General features: G+C 34.9%; 1 protein-coding gene across 1 annotated transcript in view; it reads right to left on the bottom strand.

Annotated features, from left to right (window-relative positions):
- The window catches only part of LOC111050806 (cadherin-86C), a 59,104-nt gene that overhangs the window by 16,904 nt on the left and 24,271 nt on the right, over positions 1-17,929 (bottom strand). Inside the window, exons 3-14 of the mRNA XM_039420205.1 lie at positions 14,505-14,667; positions 13,841-14,035; positions 12,573-12,814; positions 11,774-11,857; positions 11,102-11,224; positions 9,844-9,984; positions 8,584-8,707; positions 7,590-7,782; positions 6,663-6,753; positions 5,474-5,626; positions 4,166-4,481; positions 3,287-3,462 (exon numbers count right to left, since the gene is read on the bottom strand). Coding sequence (XP_039276139.1) covers positions 3,287-3,462; positions 4,166-4,481; positions 5,474-5,626; positions 6,663-6,753; positions 7,590-7,782; positions 8,584-8,707; positions 9,844-9,984; positions 11,102-11,224; positions 11,774-11,857; positions 12,573-12,814; positions 13,841-14,027 — 1,830 coding nt within the window. The 5' untranslated portion in view covers positions 14,028-14,035; positions 14,505-14,667. The remainder of the gene's footprint in view (positions 1-3,286; positions 3,463-4,165; positions 4,482-5,473; positions 5,627-6,662; positions 6,754-7,589; positions 7,783-8,583; positions 8,708-9,843; positions 9,985-11,101; positions 11,225-11,773; positions 11,858-12,572; positions 12,815-13,840; positions 14,036-14,504; positions 14,668-17,929) is intronic.

Raw genomic sequence — 17,929 nt, 5'->3', positions numbered from 1 at the left:
TCAGTTCAGGAAATCAGTTCTCAATCAGTTCAGGAAATCAGTTCTCAATCAGTTCAGGAAATCAGTTCTCAATCAGTTCAGGAAATCAGTTCTCAATCAGTTCTGGTATTAGCTACCACTTCTTCTCATAATGATGTTATTTCAGGTATAATCAATAGTTGCTCCACCTATCACAAAATCGTTCGTACAACGGCGTATGTTCTACGGTTCATTCATAATTGTAGAAAACAAAATTCAGTCACTCCGCGCTTTGGTCAATTAACTATCTCTGAAATTTCAGAAGCTGAAAATTGTATCTTCAAATCTATTCAAGAAGAAGCTTTCTCTGCCGAACTTAAAGCATTGCGTCAAAATCAGGAGCTATTGCCTAATAGTTCTATTAAAGCCTTGTCACCATTCATTCACTCAGATTCTCTACTCAGAGTTGGTGGACGTTTGCAAAATGCAAATGCTTCCTTTGATCACAAACATCAAATATTGTTGCCTAGCAATCACAAATTCACTCGTGCATTGATTGTTGCTCACCATCGTCATCTAAGTCATGCTGGTGTGCAGGCCACCATGGCCAGTGTAAGACAACGATTTTGGTTTCCCTCCACCCATCGCACCATCAAAAGTGTATTGCGGCATTGCTTAATGTGTTTTCGCTTTTCTGCTCTTCGTTCTGAGCAAATCATGGGTAGTTTACCAGGCTAATTGCCACGCGTTCAGGCTAATTTTCCCTTTTATAATTGTGGTTTGGATTACGCCGGTCCTATTTCTATTCGTGTAGGCGGCCCCAAATCTCGTACTTCTTATTTAACCACTCTTTAGAAAGAAGGCAAATGGCTAAACAGTTGTGAAAATTTGAAGGTCGGTACGGTTGTCATCTTGAAGGATCCTGGTTCCGCGCAGTCCACTTGGAAGCTGGCGCGCATACTGAAGTTCATCCCGGTAAGGACGACAAGGTTCGAGTTTTCACTGTTCTCACTCCCTCCGGCACTTTTAAGAGAGTAATTTCGAGTTTAGAACCTCTTCCCATTGATGAGGATTCTAGTTAATCCCCTTGCTCTTATGGTTCATGTTGTATTTTTTAGGTTTCATTGTTTTTTTTCCCCTGGTTCTCACATGGGGCCCAGTTTTCAATTTCCAATTGTCTTGCCAGATTTTACATATTTCTTACTTTTTCTTATTGTGCCATACCCCCGTATGACACAAGGGGCCCAGTTTATGTAAAATCTGACAAAGCATTTATTGGAACGGTTCCACTTGTTACTCGTTCCGCTACTACGTAGACTTCATGTCGTCATTTGCGTCTGCGCTGACCAGTGACGTCACAGTCGGTTCTTCGACACTGCTTTAGTCAAGCTGGTTTTCTATACTTCTATTCGTACTTTTTCGTCGGATTATTTGCCGTTGCAATTTTAATATTTATACTATTCGATTTTTTGGAATTTAATCTTGTCTTTAGGCATCTTACTTTCTAGATATTTGCCACTTTTTCACCAAACGTTTGTAGACGTTTCACATACGTGACTGACATTTCCGCCTTTCCCTTTTTGTTACTAGCGCCTTTAGGTTTGCTGTTTGTCTTTCAATGGTGGATAGTTGGGTGTGCGTACCTTGCGCCCGGTCTAAACTTTTCATCTGAATTCATCGGACCTACGAAACGTTTTTAAAAGTGAATTATTCTTCAAATTAATTCGTTTGTCCTATTCTTCAAGTGTGATTCAATTATTCATCGATTTCTTCACTCATTTACTCTGTTAAATCTTTGATAAACTTTGTCAAAAATTGCAACCTCGTGTGAGCGTTCATCGCTATTTATTTGATCTACAGAACGTTTTTAAAGTGTGAATTATTCTACAAATTAATTCATTTATTCTATTCTTCAATTGTGATTAAATTATTCATCGATTGCTTTGCATATTGCTCTGATAAACTTTGTCAAAAATTACAACTTCGTGTGGGCTTCAATTGCCATTCTTCTACAATTGGCTTCACCTCGTGAAACTCAAACTTTCAAGTTCATCATCTCTACCGTTTGGAAATCAATCCAAAAATTCCACAACTTGAAGATCGGATTATTCGTTTGGAATTCTACTTGCTCCTGCCTACATTTCCACTGGGGGATTCACCTGCTGTGGTAGACGGTTCCATGCTTGTCATCGCATGGCCAGATCACTTCATCGCTTGCTGATGTCCTGTTCCTGTGGGTATTGCGGAGTCATTGCCTGTCTGCCTGGCCGCATCTCCTCTTCAAAATTTTATTCAGGTTATGTAAATCGTTCTATTCAATTTTCATTTACGTATGTGTCATAATTGATTTATTAATGTCTATCTTGACATTCAATTCACTGAGGCCACCGATGCCTAATTATCGTTTGATTAATGTCTATCTTGACATTCAATTCACTGAGGCCACTGACGCCTACTTATTGATTTATTAATGTCTTTCTTGACATGATTCACTAAGGCCACTGACGCCTAATTATCGTTCGATTGATGTCTATCTTGACATTCAAATCACTGAAGGCCTATGCCGCATATATTTTTGTGTATTTTACCTGTTGAGCATTATTTACAGCTTATTGTCATTTTTTAATCATTAATATTGTACCTTACAGCAATAACCTTCATTATAGCACTCAATTTATATTCATTTCAGGTATCATTAATACTACCTTTTCGATTATTGTCAGGCTTCAATGGTCATTAATGTCATTGACCTAATTTCATTTAAATTTTGTATTTCTCTACGTTTTTTCACATGTTGTAATTTACCCAAGATATTTGACTTAATCTACTTACAATTGCTTTTGTATGTGGCCATCTGCCTATTATTATTTTATTGATCCCAAGATATTTGACTCATTGTTTTTGTATGTGGCCATCTGCCTATTATTATTTAAAGATTCAAAGACTTAAAGACTTAAAGATTCAAAGACTTAATCTACTTACAATTGTTTTTGTATGTGGCCATCTGCCTATTATTATTTTATTGATCTCAAGATATTTGACTCAATGTTTTTTGTATGTGGCCATCTGCCTATTATTATCTTATTATTATTAAATCTTATATTGTTGATTCATTTAGTCTTTTATTGGCGTACTTACCACACTTCAAGCTATCAGTATTTTTATGCACAGAATTCAAGGATTTATTTGTAGGTATTTATACCAACTATCATTCACAGTCCACTGCCCTGCCCTTGGATTCTGTCAATTTGAATGTTTTGGGGTATCATAGGTTTCTCCTCCTAGCGTAATGTAACGGGTTTCTCGAGATGAATTCAACCATACGAACCTCTACAAACGCTCTTTGGGAGAAATTACTCCTGTCTCCTGAAAGGATAAAGTCGTTCGGATTTCTCAAAAACGTTGGAGTCTCATCGTTTATATCCAAGATTTGAAGCACCAATTGACAAGTTGCAACGTTCCCTGTTCCAGCCATGTCGCGAGCTTCAATGAAGAACGTGTATTCTGAAAAATAAATCTTTGTTTAAAAAAAGATAATAGTTGAAACCGTAATTCTAATCATGAAAAAATCTGGGATATAATTTTTGAAACTGGAAATTGAATAGGCCTACTGAAATATTTAGTTTGACCACCTTGAAGATACTAAATTTACAAAGCTAAGAGTCATTTTTCACAGAAAATTAAATCTTCTCAAACAGAACCACATTGGCACAAAATAAAGCATTACTATCTATAATCGTCGGTTGTGGGAGCCGAGAGACGAAAATGAAACAAACATTCATCTGTGAGAATTGTTCTTGGAGGAGCAGCAAACATCTTTAGTCACCTAACATCTTTGTCATAGGCTTAATTCAAAAACTGCAGTACGTGATTCAGTGTGAATTTTAAGCATTGTGAACTGGTGAGGTGATGTAAAAACAAAATATCGTCAATTCCACATGTGAATAATTCTTTTTACAACACGTCATAATGGAGAAGCTTCACAAAATTTATGTTTCTAGTGTGAATTTGAAGTGAAAATAATTCATGAATAAATATAATAAATATAATTTTATTGCCAAGAATAAAAGATTACGTCAATTCACAAAATATAACACACTAATAAAAGTGAGGTAGGTATCACTGCTGTACATGCACATAAGTTTTACTTGTAAGTACTGACTAGCAGTAATTATTTTTATGATATTCGTTTAAAATTACAACATACCGGGTGCTTCTTCACGGTCCAAGCCATGCTTGTCAGTGGCTATTGTAACTAGGCCAGATTTGGGATGTAGATTTAGTGAATAATTCTTGTATCCTGTGATGTGTGTATACTTGATCTGACCAGCTTGGCCCAAATCCATGTCGGTTGCTTCGACTTTGACAACTTTCATGCCCATCGTCGCATTCTCGGGCACCTGCGCATGGTACACTTGCTGCGAGAATATCGGTTCGTTGTCGTTTTTGTCTTCAATGTAAACAATCACATTCGCCGTTGACGATAATCCTGGCTTGCCGGGATTTACTTCTTTTGCTACGATCTGGAAAAGAAAGTACCAAAATCCTTTGTTCTGCGTAATTTTTGTTTTTATCTGCAATTGACCTTTTCTTTTTTGTTGGATGTTAGCTTAACAGTGTTGATTCATTAAACAATACTTCTTTATAAAACTAAAAATAGTTGCTGGTGTTTTGGAGCATAAAAATGCTAATAATTATGTTTTGGCAGAGAAGCGAGACTGCCACAATTCACTAAAATACATTTTGTTGCTAGGTATAAAAACAATAAATTTATCAATTGACGTTTTCTTGCTAAACTTGAATATCGTGCAAGGAATTGACCAGAAATACGCTTTTTTGCTAAATATAAAATTGACTGTTCAATCTTTTTGTATCATGAAGGAAAATTCTCAACAAGAAGTATCAGAGTTTTCATCTGTAGGGGAGCCTGTGGCTCTATTCCCCATGGCCTCATTGTGAGGTTTACATTTTTTCAATACAGTACAATTATTTAAATGGAATTTAATTTTCTTATCATTGCTTTCTTCACGGTAACCCTTGGCAATGTAGCATATATGCTACATTTCCATATAAATTCTTCATAATTCATAGAATTTGTATTCCTTATAATTTCTGTCAATACTCTCATAAATCTATTAATTTGATTTGTTTTAAACTGATGGGTTATTTATTGGAGTCGTAATTAACTTATTGAGTTAACTCAATTCTTGAGTTGTGATTAATTGCATTCCATTGCATGTCTTGACGACAATCTCACTTAAAATACCATCCACTAGGCCTATATAAAATCAATTGGTTTAATCGTCCATTAGATTTAATAATCGTCCTGGAAACCAGGCCTTAGACTACTAGAGCAGGATAATGAAGATGATTCCTACATTTCACAACTTTTGAAGGCTTTTCACAGTACGTTTTTCATAGAATGTTTTACAGTACCTACTATTACAGTTGACTATTCAAATTGTAGACAAATAATAGAACTATCAGAAAATGTCAATTTATTGAGGTTGCTTACCGTGAATCGAACAGTGTGTCGCTGTTCGTAGTCGAGCATAGAGTTGTCTCGCACGCGAATCACAAAGTTGGCACTTCGCTCCGCTACTGCAGGAGTGATCTCGAATGTTCCGTTGTTGTTTTCCAGGCTCAAAGCAAAAATTCCGAATTTCCCCTTCAATAAATTATTAAAAGAATGTTATTTTCTGTTGAATAATCGTCAACAATAGTGAAGTTTGCTAATTCTACAGGGCTATTCAAGTCAATACTTGTCCTAATTGTAAAGTCTTAACCTTTTTATAGGCTATTCCTTATTTTTTATCTGTATGCAGTCATGTTAGAGTGTATATGTCTTGAATTTAAAAAACACTTATGGAGTGGAAATGCACTAACATTGGTAGTGACGATCGTTTCGACCTGTTGTTGGTCATCATCAGACTGTGGGAATTTACTCGGAATTTCCGAGAATTTCTGAGTAAATTCCTATAGTCTGATGATGACCAACAACAGGTCGAAACGATCGTCAATACCAATGTAAGTGCATTTCCACTCCATAAGTGTTTTTTAAATTCAAGTTTAATTTTATAGTGAAAGAGTATGGATATGCAACAGTTTATATGTCTCTTCTCATAATTTATGTGTTCATTATTTTTGAAAAATCGTGTAATATAGGATGAGCATCTCGTCAAAATATTTTGTGTTATTGTGTAATCAATTTTAGGTTCACCTCATTATTTAGAGGAAAAATTATTTTACTGCAATAAAAGTGAAAAGTAGAGCAAAGAGCAATGTAGGATAATCATTATTTTCAAATATTTTGTGTAATACAGTAATTGAATTGTCAATTTCAGGTGAATAATTTCATTGTTTAGTTTAGAGGAGACATTGTAAATCTTACTTCCAAAAAGTTGAACTTGAATTTTGTTCACTCTTGTCCACTCTTACTTCATTCGATGGATACAATAATACATGTTAAACATGTATTTGTTTGATGACTAAAAATACTTTGTAATGCAAGCATGGAAAGTTCCTGGATTAAATGAGCATGTGGAGCATGTCTTCAAGGAGGCCTATATTTTCATAGGTCTTAGTCATTCCTCTTAATATTATAAATCAATAATTGCGTTTCAAATTAACACAATTTTAAAAGGCCTAAATTAAAGAAAAATTGAATTAAATTTATTCAATACAGAGTAATCAAGCAAGCTTACCATGTCATCGTCCTTTACTTCTGTTATGTAAGGATCTCCAAAAATTAGAGCTGTTCCTTGTAAGCTATTTTCATCTAAGCGGCATACATAACTGCAAATGAAAAATACTTTATCATACAATTCTCAGTTAGAATGAACATTATTTCACAGTTTACATATACAACCGGGAATTTTTATTACATAAGATATAAATCAATGTTGGTTAAATTCGTGACTATTAATATTTGATTCCATGATGAAGGGAATTCATTGAAATGAATGAATCCTTTGCAATTATATGGAATTCAATGTGAATGATGCTTTCATCTATTAGTAGATAGTATATGAATCACTGTGGTTTATGATAAGGAATGCTTGATCTCATGATAAATGAGCTACATCATTGTAGAATATGCAATTAGAGCATTGATGACCATTACCGTGACCGTGAAGACTTGATTGCTTGATAGATGGTTCATTTATTTTTTATTGTTTGTATTTGCTAGTGACTCTTATGAGCTGAAACATATCATGAAATGAAATATAAAAAGGCCACCTTGATGAAAACATTCTATTTCAATAAGAGTGGTAGGCATATAAACTAGTTGAATAATTAAAGTGATTCATGAGTTGTAAAATCGCTTTCCGGTGGTTCGGAACCCAGCTAAAACTGTAGGTCCATTTATCTCTCATTATCATGCGCCTCATCATCCACAAACAAGCCTAGAGCTCATGTGGGCATCACCCTCAGCAAAAAAAGGAGTTGTGAAAAATAAATTATGTATTGAATGTTAATTATATTATCATTGTTAACTTGCTGGAATTGTAGAAGATCACGTTTCCTATTTGAAATAGTAATTCAAAATAGAATTTGAAGTTGTGGAAAGTAGATGGTTCGAAATAACTTCACAATCACACTTTACAAGAATAGGTTTTTGGTTAACTTACTTTTGATTATGGAAATAAGGAGGTGTGTTTGCCACATCGCTGAGTAGCAGCGCAATGGTGGCGGTGGAAGACAAGGCTGGAGGCTGGGAGGGGTCACTGACTTCCTCCTCAGCCACAACTGTCAACAGGATTGGCTGGTGAGACCGCGATATGCTGATCAGCTCCTTCAGCGGTCGCACCAGCTTCATTATCCCTGCAACAACAACATAGTTGACAATTTTATTGAATTTATTGGTTGTCGGGAGGGGCAAGTTAACACCATGAACCCTGATGGTAGTAGAGTCTCTTGTCAGAAAACGTTCATCTCTCAGTCACACACAAAAATGAGAGTATTTTGAAAAAGTCTGTTCCATTAGTCACTTCGATAGCCTGCATTTCTGTCAGCAGGTTCAAATCCAATACATTGTCTTCATCTCTTTGAAAATTAAGGTCATTGTCTCAATCCAAATGAAATCTTTCAAAAGAGTTTCAGAACTAAATTCTTCATGATTTTCAATAGGTGTTTAGTTATAGAAATAAGTAACTTGTTAGTTTAAGAAATAAGTAAATAACTTGTAATTTTAGAAATAAGGAGGTGATTAAATGGCATCTTCATTAGAATAATGTAATTTGAAAAGAGAGATTCAGTACTTTACCGCTTTTGATTTTAGCTTCTTTGGTAAGAACATTGGGAGAGCAAAATGCATACATTGTCCCCTGAGTGATCATTTAGAGGGTAGGGGCAGAATGTGCCTTGACCCCCCAAAGTTTCGCGCCAAGTAGTTGTCTGTAGTTGACTAAATTACGTTTGGTACCAGGCTTATAGTGATATAGTTGAACAAAACTTTATTGCAATGTTATCAACCAGTTTGAAGACTAAGTGTTAATATTTAGAACATAATTAATATAGAATTCTAATAATAATGCTACCATATTAATATAAACCTAACTAATTCGACCACAATTTTCTTATCAATAATAATAATTATTATTTTTACCGTCCTCTACTACCCACCTTTCTTCTGATCAATATCAAAGAACACTGTAAATGGATTCCCTTCTGCTACCAGTCCATATTTTATTTCTCGTGGAGAGCCTCTATCACCGTCAACTGCTCTTACTGTCATTATTATGTCACCCTGTAACAATTTATAAAACTCACTTGAAAATTAACAGCCTAATAACAATAGCTGCAAGATTTATATTTCACATTCAAAACCCTACTGTCGTACAAATAATATAAATACCTGCTCTTCAAATAGAAATAGGATAAACATTTTGATAGACTTCAATAAATACGACTATTTTATTTTTTCTATTTTTATTTCTATTTATTATCAAATCATCCGTCGACCACCTTTAGAAGGGGTGTGTAGATGAAGCAAGTACTATGAAGCAAGTACAGTAAAAATCTGCTAATTGTTTATTATCTGTAATAATTAAATTTGTGAATTTGTTGATTGTGTTACGGCCACCGAGGGCGGTAACAGATTGTTCTCATTATTTTTAATTTCTTAATAATAGTGAATTAGTATTATATCTATCTATAATAATATAATGAAGGAAAGAATTGGCTTATACACGTACGGGACGGGATAGAAAATTCACGAATAACTTATCATCACGTCTGAACTAAGTACGGGTCTGATTAACTTGAAATTTTGCATATAGATTTTCAATTAACCGAGGATGGTTATAGACCTACTTTAAATTCTTCAAGATTTCTGTAGGTCACGTTTCTAATTATACTCTGTCCAAATTGGCATGAGCTCTGAAGGATTAGGTAGACCCTCCTACTAGTCACACACACAAACAAGCGCAGTCTCCTTTTGCGTGTGTGAGTAAAGGGACGGTCTGTCTACCTGTATACTACGTAGTATACATAGTATATCAATGGCGTGTGTGCATGCGTGTGGGGGTCGGCTTAATCTTTCAGCGCTCATGGAAGTCTGGACAGAGTAAAGGCCCTTGCGGAGCACAGGTTACCTGCTAGTTATAAATAAACTGTTCATCAGGAACCGTGAATATTATTGCTCTCATATTAAAACATTTTATACCACTAGTTCTCAAGAATTAAGGAAATATTCAAGAACTTCTTGACTTTTGAGAGTAGGGTAATTACCTTAGTAGAGTGTTTAGAGAATAGGTAGAATTTGTTGATACGAATATTATTGCTGCCAAGCTGTTTTGAAACTAATTCAGGATAGTTACATAGGAAGCTTATTGTGATCGAGTTTCGATTGTTTGAAATCCAGATAATATTTGGGTTATTTACCTGGGTGACGTTTGGAGGTAACTTAGTGAGGGGCTCAATGTGATCCCAGATCGGAGGTGTGTCCTGGACATCCGTTACAACCACCACTACTTGCAATGCGGCTATATTCCTTGCATCCACATCATTATCTACGTACATGTCCTGAACATAACATCTATTCCATAACATCTATTTCAAAAAGGTGAATTGAACAACAACAATTTTTCAATCGATTAAAAGAAATCCACTAAAATGATGAAAGCTTTCTATTGTGTGACTTATGAAGTATATAAATCTATCTTCATGACAGGAGAAGATATTAATTCCGCAGCCATATGTTGGTCCAATCGCTGGCTCAGTAAACTGGCCCAGCCAGGTAAATCTGCAATTCCTTACGAAGGCCAGCGCTGGCAAACCACCCATCCACACACTGGCGCTGGTCGACATTGGGCCGACATGTGGCATAACAAAATTATATTATGTCCAATGTTCAAACGTTAATGGTTTCGTAGATTTTTTTCAATAATGCTGAATTATTGCTCAATAAAAAAAAAAAACAATTTATTTTTATTGATGAGGTGTAAGTTCCTATTCATATTCCGTTGACTTTGACGCTAGTAATTTTAACTGAGAAATGGTAATTTACTGACAGACAGATTGTCCATACGATACGCACCACGGGAGGAAGACTGTCCCAACTCAAAAAAGTCGTTTATTCAGAAGAGAAGTCTTAAAGTTTTCGTAGGTATTCAAACTTGATTTTCTGCTCTTAGAATCACTCAATTTCTCTTATTCCAACTGTTTTAGTTTACTTATTACTCCTTAAAAGTGGCCTGTATTTATGTTTTTATTCATAATATGGCTGAATTGGAATGGAAGACTGTTCTAATCGAAATGGCACAGTCTTCCTGTGAATTATTACATCGGTTTTCAAAATAGGAATACTGATCATTCCGTGATATATAGAATAATTGGAACAAGTTTTGACTTGGAACAGTCTTCCACTGAATAAAGTGCATAGAAACCAAACTAAAATACACCCTTAGCTCAAAATTGACAATTTTCGAGTTGGAACAGTCTTCCTCCCAAGGTGCGATTGAATACTGAATTTTCATTGCCTGATGACTTGTCAAGCTGATTGAATATTGTTAGTTCTTTAAATGAATCGTGAAACATCCCAGTAAAATCTTGGAACCTCCTCATTGGAAATCGTTATGGCTTCCAAGTTCATAAACCAATCCCAATCATTCCTGTACATTAATTTACCAAGTTCACTCACCGTTGCATAAATATTCAATGAATACATGGTTTTTTCCTCATAATCGAGTTTCTTTGTCAGTACAATTACTCCTCTAGTTAGGTCCATCTTTGAGCTTTGTGTTAAATCAAAATGTGGTGGTCCCTAAAAAAAACAAGATTTATTATTGCAATATTGCAAACTAGGAATTCATTTCTTACAATTATTTAAAGACAAAAGTATTATTGGCAATTGTATAATAATTGCAACCTTTCCAAAGTGGAGGGGTTAAAAAATAAAAATAAGCTCATAATAATATCCCTTCCAAACCTATATAGGTCTAATGATTATCGACCAATTGGTTTTTACAACTTATTGGAAGAATAAGTTGTTTTTTTTAAACAGAATGTTCAATATTAATACTTAATTACTCGCATCAACTTCTTTTCTTTATTTTTTAATAGTATAATATTTTATTCTCTATTTATACAACAAGTACATTATCAAAATGATAGGGAGAGGAAAAAAGGTAACCTTTATTAGCCGTATCACAAGGATAATATGGAATAATATCTTAGCAAAATAATATTAGCTACATTACAGCATAAATGGGAATAAATATTGTGATCATCGTGCAGCTCTACGGTATTTTCAGTATTTTTTGGTTGGACACTTCTAATATGTACTAAATAATCAGATTTAATTCAAACTCACCCAAAGCTCCAAAGATGCTGGTCGATTTAATCTCGGATTTTTTCGAACTATCACAAAATCTAGTTCAGTTCCTACAACGGTATCCTGAGAAAATATATTTCGGAAATTAGAGCAATAATAGTTTGATAAATTGATTTTCTCAAATCAATAAATTATTATTTTCCTTGGAAACAAGCATTATTTCTACATTTTTATCCAAAACTCTTGATATAAATTGTTGTGTAAATTTTCTCTTAGAAAACATCCTGATATCTGGCAAATTAACTTTAATCATTAACGGATTCTATGTGCAGATAATATTCTTAATTTCATACTAAAGTTAATTTTTCCTATTGAAACTCTCTCATGTATTACAACTTCATATCCTAAAAACATATAATTTAAAAGATTACAACTGTATTTCAGATTGTAAGTAGTTGTAATTTAATTAATATATCGGATTTCATGGAGAAGATTTATCGCGCAAGTACAAATATTATATGATACAAGTAGTACAATAATATAATATCTCCATATCAATAATCAACGCCTTATCATTTCATAAAAAATGTTCACACAATTATAATTTCTGGATTGAATAATGTTGCTATTTTTGTAAGTGTTGATCTTACTCAATTTCTGGAAGATTGCTTACTCAAGATCTGGAATTGCGATATTATTTTCTTTTTTAATTGTAACGTTACACTATCAAATGTGTCATTAAGGCTCGTACTGGAGTTTGTCTGTGAGCCTTTCTATGTTTTTATGGAATAAATAAATAAATAAATAAATCTGTGTAATCTCGGCACCCGGCACTCACCTCCGGGACCATAACGACACCAGGAACATGGGGGAAAACTGAGTCAGTGTCAGTGGTGGCATCGGTGACCTGAATGGCGACCGGAATGGTGGTGGTGTCACCTTTGGTGTCCCTCACTGTGATGCGGAACTTGTACAGTTGGCCGGCGATCAAAGTTCGCTCCAGGAAAACGTTCGCCAGACATTGGCTGTCTTTTTTGGTGCATGGCAGGCTTTCTATCCTAACAACATAGCTGCCATAGTCTGTAATAGAAGAGTTTTATGCTATAAATCACTTATCGCGAATAATTTAAAAGTAGAATAAAGTAGCAGAAGAAACATAAGGTTTTTGCTCTTCCAGAATCAGTCTTACGGTACTTATTGGCTGAGTGGTAGAGTGGACATTACTGTCCAAACTTCGCCATGTCATCCAATAAAAAAGTTATTTTATTCTATTCTATAGATTCTTATGTTTCGAGGGTTGATTGCAGGAGAGGGCCTACTGCGCCCCAACTTCGTCCTCCGAGCTTAAAATAAAGGCAGCGATTCAATTCTATTCTACTGTTGAGCTTGCAGTACCTAGAAGGACGATGCAAAATTTTAATCGTCTTAGTACTCAATGGTAGCATAGAATAAGTACGGTGTATAGGAATGTAGCATACTTGCATAGGCTTTCTCTATAGGGTGGCTTATCAAGAAATAACATCTAATTTAGATCAGAATAATCTTGTTAAAGTAATCTCATATTTCCATATTCCTAAAATTGTTCACATTGGCAGAGCCATCATAAAATTTACTAGATACATAAGCAGGCTATAGAATTTCTAAAGGATAGTTTTTGAATTCTCTTTAAAATGTTCAATTTTGTAAAAATAATTGCACATTATAATCAAATTCTGGATAAATAAATGCACATTATAATCAAACATCACCTTTAGTATTTTGATGATACTAGAATGTGCGAATGATTTTGCACACCATTCCCATTGATAGTATTGAAAAATAATATTTAATGAAGTATAAGTCCATCTAAAATGAATCACATTTTGTGCAAGTTTTTGTACTTAGCAAAAAGATATATTGAAGTACAAGAAGATAAAAATGCTAATGTCTTGAGAAAAATCATTTTACTGTATGAAAATTTTGATGAATGAAAAATATGTGTTTTCTAAAAAAAAATATTTTACACAAATATAAAAACTGGCCATTATAAGAACCTTTTAAAACCCAATTCTTGCCACCACAGGTCAATTTACCCTCTATTAAACTAAATTAATTCTATCCATTTACCTGTAGCATCAAAACTGAGTGGATAGTCTCTGTCGGCATCAGTTGCTCTGAGTCTGTAGATCAGTGAACCTATTTTGGCATCAGCAGGTATCAGCAGCTGTCGCATTTGCGTCTGAATATCAAATATCGGATAGTTTGACTGGCATAATGTCAGGAGTCCAAGGAATATCCCAAGTTCTTGTAACATACTGTTCACTGTAAGAAATCACGGTAATTCGATTATAGAATTAATTTCTTCTTTTATACGAATCTCACGCAAAAGACAAACTACTTTTATTAACTGGATTGATAACTTTCATCATAAAGCGATCTTCATTGATATTATTTATTGGCGTTGTCTGCAGGGCTAGAATTTGTGAAAAATAGATGGACATTTATTGCTTAATTTGTGTTTTTCTTATTTATTTATTCATTATATTTATTCAACTTATTATGAAAACTCACTTGAATATTAGATACTTTGTTAATCTCAAGTTGATTACTATCGACTACTGTCGATTATTACTGTTTCGGCAGGATGGGAGTGTGAGAATTGTACAATATGAGAGACCAGCGTTACATGATAGCTTCACGAGAAAGAACTACTAGGACTAACGGCTTGAGTTAACAATTCATACCATACTATCATCTTGTTATGCTATATTTTCTTTATGGAATTACTTACCAATAATCTGTTCCAGTCCCCATGAAGACTATGTGTTGTGTCTTAGCCGGACGGCAATGACACTACCAGTTCTGTACAAGGAATTCTGATGTGGACAATCATCTACCATAATTCAATGGAAAAACCATGGAGGCATCCATCAGCATACGCTGATTACTTTCACCTTCAAACAGAAAACACATTTGGATTACTTTCACTCAGTTCAAGTGGTGTACTCTACTCTACATACTCTACAAACTTTTGTACAGTATGCACCTCTTTTTTCAAAATATAGGTCTACCTGTAAGAAAGAAATTCGAAAAAGCCTTCCAACAACCCTAACAACATAATAGTAGCTTATCTGAACCACAGCCTTCTACGTCTCCCATTTTTGCTCCTGATGTGGATACTCTACAAAAACAAAAATAAATCTGAGCCCTTGTAATACAAGTATATTGTAATCAATCTATACATACAGAAAGTGACTCATCAAATTAATTCTGAACCAAAGATGTACTTTTAGACTGCTCCATGCTTCTAGACTTCTGGGACCATCTATCTGTTTTTCAGGTGGCTCATTCTCAATCCAAACGACCTATTATCAAATTTTGATAGATCGATACAAAGAATTATGTTAGAAATGGTTAGCCAATTGATGAATTCACTTAGTTTGGCCTGCTTCAAAATCTTTGGTAAGCTATCTTCATAAAATTTCTTCCACGATATGGACATTCTTAGGAGTAATGATTTGGAGAGTACCGAACTAGCGAAACATATTTCGCCTGATCACGACTACACAACAGGCCCATACTCCACTCAGAATCAAAACTACTTCAGGAAGACGTGGGCCTAGGTTTGAAAACATTGAGCCCTCCATCATCATCATCATCATTATTATAATTTTATTGATTCAATGATACAAAATTATCATGTAAAATAATTTGGGGAGGATCAACAGGCATAGCCCAAAACTGTTCCTCCCCCGAATTTTGATTCATTAAAATAGTCCAGAAAAAAGTTATGTTTTCTTCACTTTATAAAATTTTGTCTAATTTTCATTGAGACTATTTATAATAGTAGGCCTATATCGAGAAAATTATAACTAATCGATGTCGATGCTTTGGTCAGAACATTTTATTCGTAATCTATCCTTCCACCATAAATTTCCGTGACAGAGTGAATCCAACTTTAATAATATCTTCACTCTTTATCTTTCTTCATCTTCAATAATAATATAATTTGCATTTCAATCTCCTTGTCTTGTCCAACTAGGTCTCGGTGTTGTTTCGAGTTACGGGGTGGTGGTAAGGGCTATCGCTCTCCAACTAGGTCTTCTGACCTCATTACGTTTTGTTCAAAAGGCGGTGGAAAATATTCGGCTTCCCTCGCTCCTCACGTGTAATCATGGCCCCAATTCTTGGCCTAACACATATTTTTATGAGAGTAGTGGCGAGTGAGGGGTGGAACGGTCACTGGTGAGAAACGCAAGCAAGGTCAACAGAAAGGGGCCAATACCTGAATGGTCATGCGACCAAACTTCTTATTCTAATGTAAGCCTACTTTACTAGGATAAACAAAGTTTACTACACAGATACTCGACAGTGTCACTCGTTCATAAAGCTGACCACCCAAATGCTGCTTAATGCATCCTACGTATCATATATGATAAATGATATTTTTATGTTATTTATTTAAGATACAAATGACACTGATGTAATAACATTGGTAGGTATTGGTAGAATACTCAAATGATACGTCCCATATGTGCTCATACCTAGCACAGATTGACTATAGCGACTTGAGATAATTTTTCAATAACACGGCGTGGTTTGATAATTACCCTTCGACGCCAATCCTCAGTTTCCGAGGTATTGAGGGGGCAACAGAGTTTCACAACTTCTGATGTTGCCCATTCATGATCTGTGAAATCCTATGACCTATATAGGTCATCTCTTGTGCTTGATATCCACACAAAATGAATTATTTTCACAAAATAACAAGCAGCTCTGTTCATCTCGAGCTATTTGAGTTTGAAGGTTTATTGTTCAGGAAGAAAAGAACAGGCGCGTTATCTTAATTATGACACGTGCTAATGAAGTGTTAAAATTTCACTTAAGTTTCCTCTGCTAACAATATGTTCACAATCATTTTTGCTAAAAAAAGTTATGTGACGCCAAACTTGGCGATTTCATACCACCGCTTCTAGCATATCGTAACAGTACGTACGTAACTTTATAGTGATCGTTACAAAGAACTATGTTAGAAATGGTTAGCCAATTGATGAATTCACTTAGTTTGGCCTGCTTCAAAATCATTGGTAAGCTATCTTCATAAAATTTCTTCCACGATATGGACATTCTTGGGAGTAATGATTTGGAGAGTACCGAACTAGCGAAACATATTTCGCCTGATCACGAACGACTACACAACAGGCCCATACTCCACTCAGAATCAAAACTACTTCAGGAAGACGTGGGCCTAGGTTTGAAGACATTGAGCCCTCCATCATCATCATTATTACTATCATTTTATTGATTCAATGATACAAAATTATCATGTAAAATAATTTGGGGAGGATCAACAGGCACAGCCCAAAACTGTTCCTCCCCCGAATTTTGATTCATTAAAATAGTCCAGAAAAAAGGTTATGTTTTCTTACTTTATAAAATTTTGTCTAATTTTCATTGAGACTATTTATAATAGTAGGCCTTTATCAAGAAAATTATAACTAATCGATGTTGATGCTTTGGTCAGAACATTTTATTCGTAATCTATCCTTCCACCATAAATTTCCGTGATAGAGTGAATCCAACTTTAATAATATCTTCACTCTTTATCTTTCTTCATCTTCAAAAATAATATAATTTGCATTTCAATCTCCTTGTCTTGTCCAACTAGGTCTCGGTGTTGTTACGAATTACGGGGTGGTGGTAAGGGCTATCGCACTCCAACTAGGTCTCCTGACCTCATTACGTTTTGTTCTAAAGGCGGTGGAAAATATTCGGCTTCCCTCGCTCCTCACGTGTAATCATGGCCCCAATTCTTGGCCTAACACATATTTTTATGAGAGAAGTGGCGAGTGAGGGGTGGAACGGTCACTGGTGAGAAACGCAAGCAAGGTCAACAGAAAGGGGCCAATACCTGAATGGTCATGCGACCAAACTTCTTATTCTAATGTAAGCCTACTTTACTAGGATAAACAAAGTTTACTACACAGATACTCGACAGTGTCACTCGTTCATAAAGCTGACCACCCAAATGCTGCTTAATGCATCCTACTTATCATATATTTATGATAAATGATATTTTCATGTTATTTATTTAAGATACAAATAACACTGATGTAATAAAATTGGTAGGTATTGGTAGAATACTCAAATGATACGTCCCATATGTGCTCATACCTAGCACAGATTGACTATAGCGACTTGAGATAATTTTTCAAT

The sequence above is a fragment of the Nilaparvata lugens genome, chromosome 2 (assembly GCF_014356525.2).
Source record: "Nilaparvata lugens isolate BPH chromosome 2, ASM1435652v1, whole genome shotgun sequence".
Classification (NCBI taxonomy): domain Eukaryota; kingdom Metazoa; phylum Arthropoda; class Insecta; order Hemiptera; family Delphacidae; genus Nilaparvata; species Nilaparvata lugens.
This window is presented reverse-complemented; position numbering and strand designations above follow the sequence as displayed.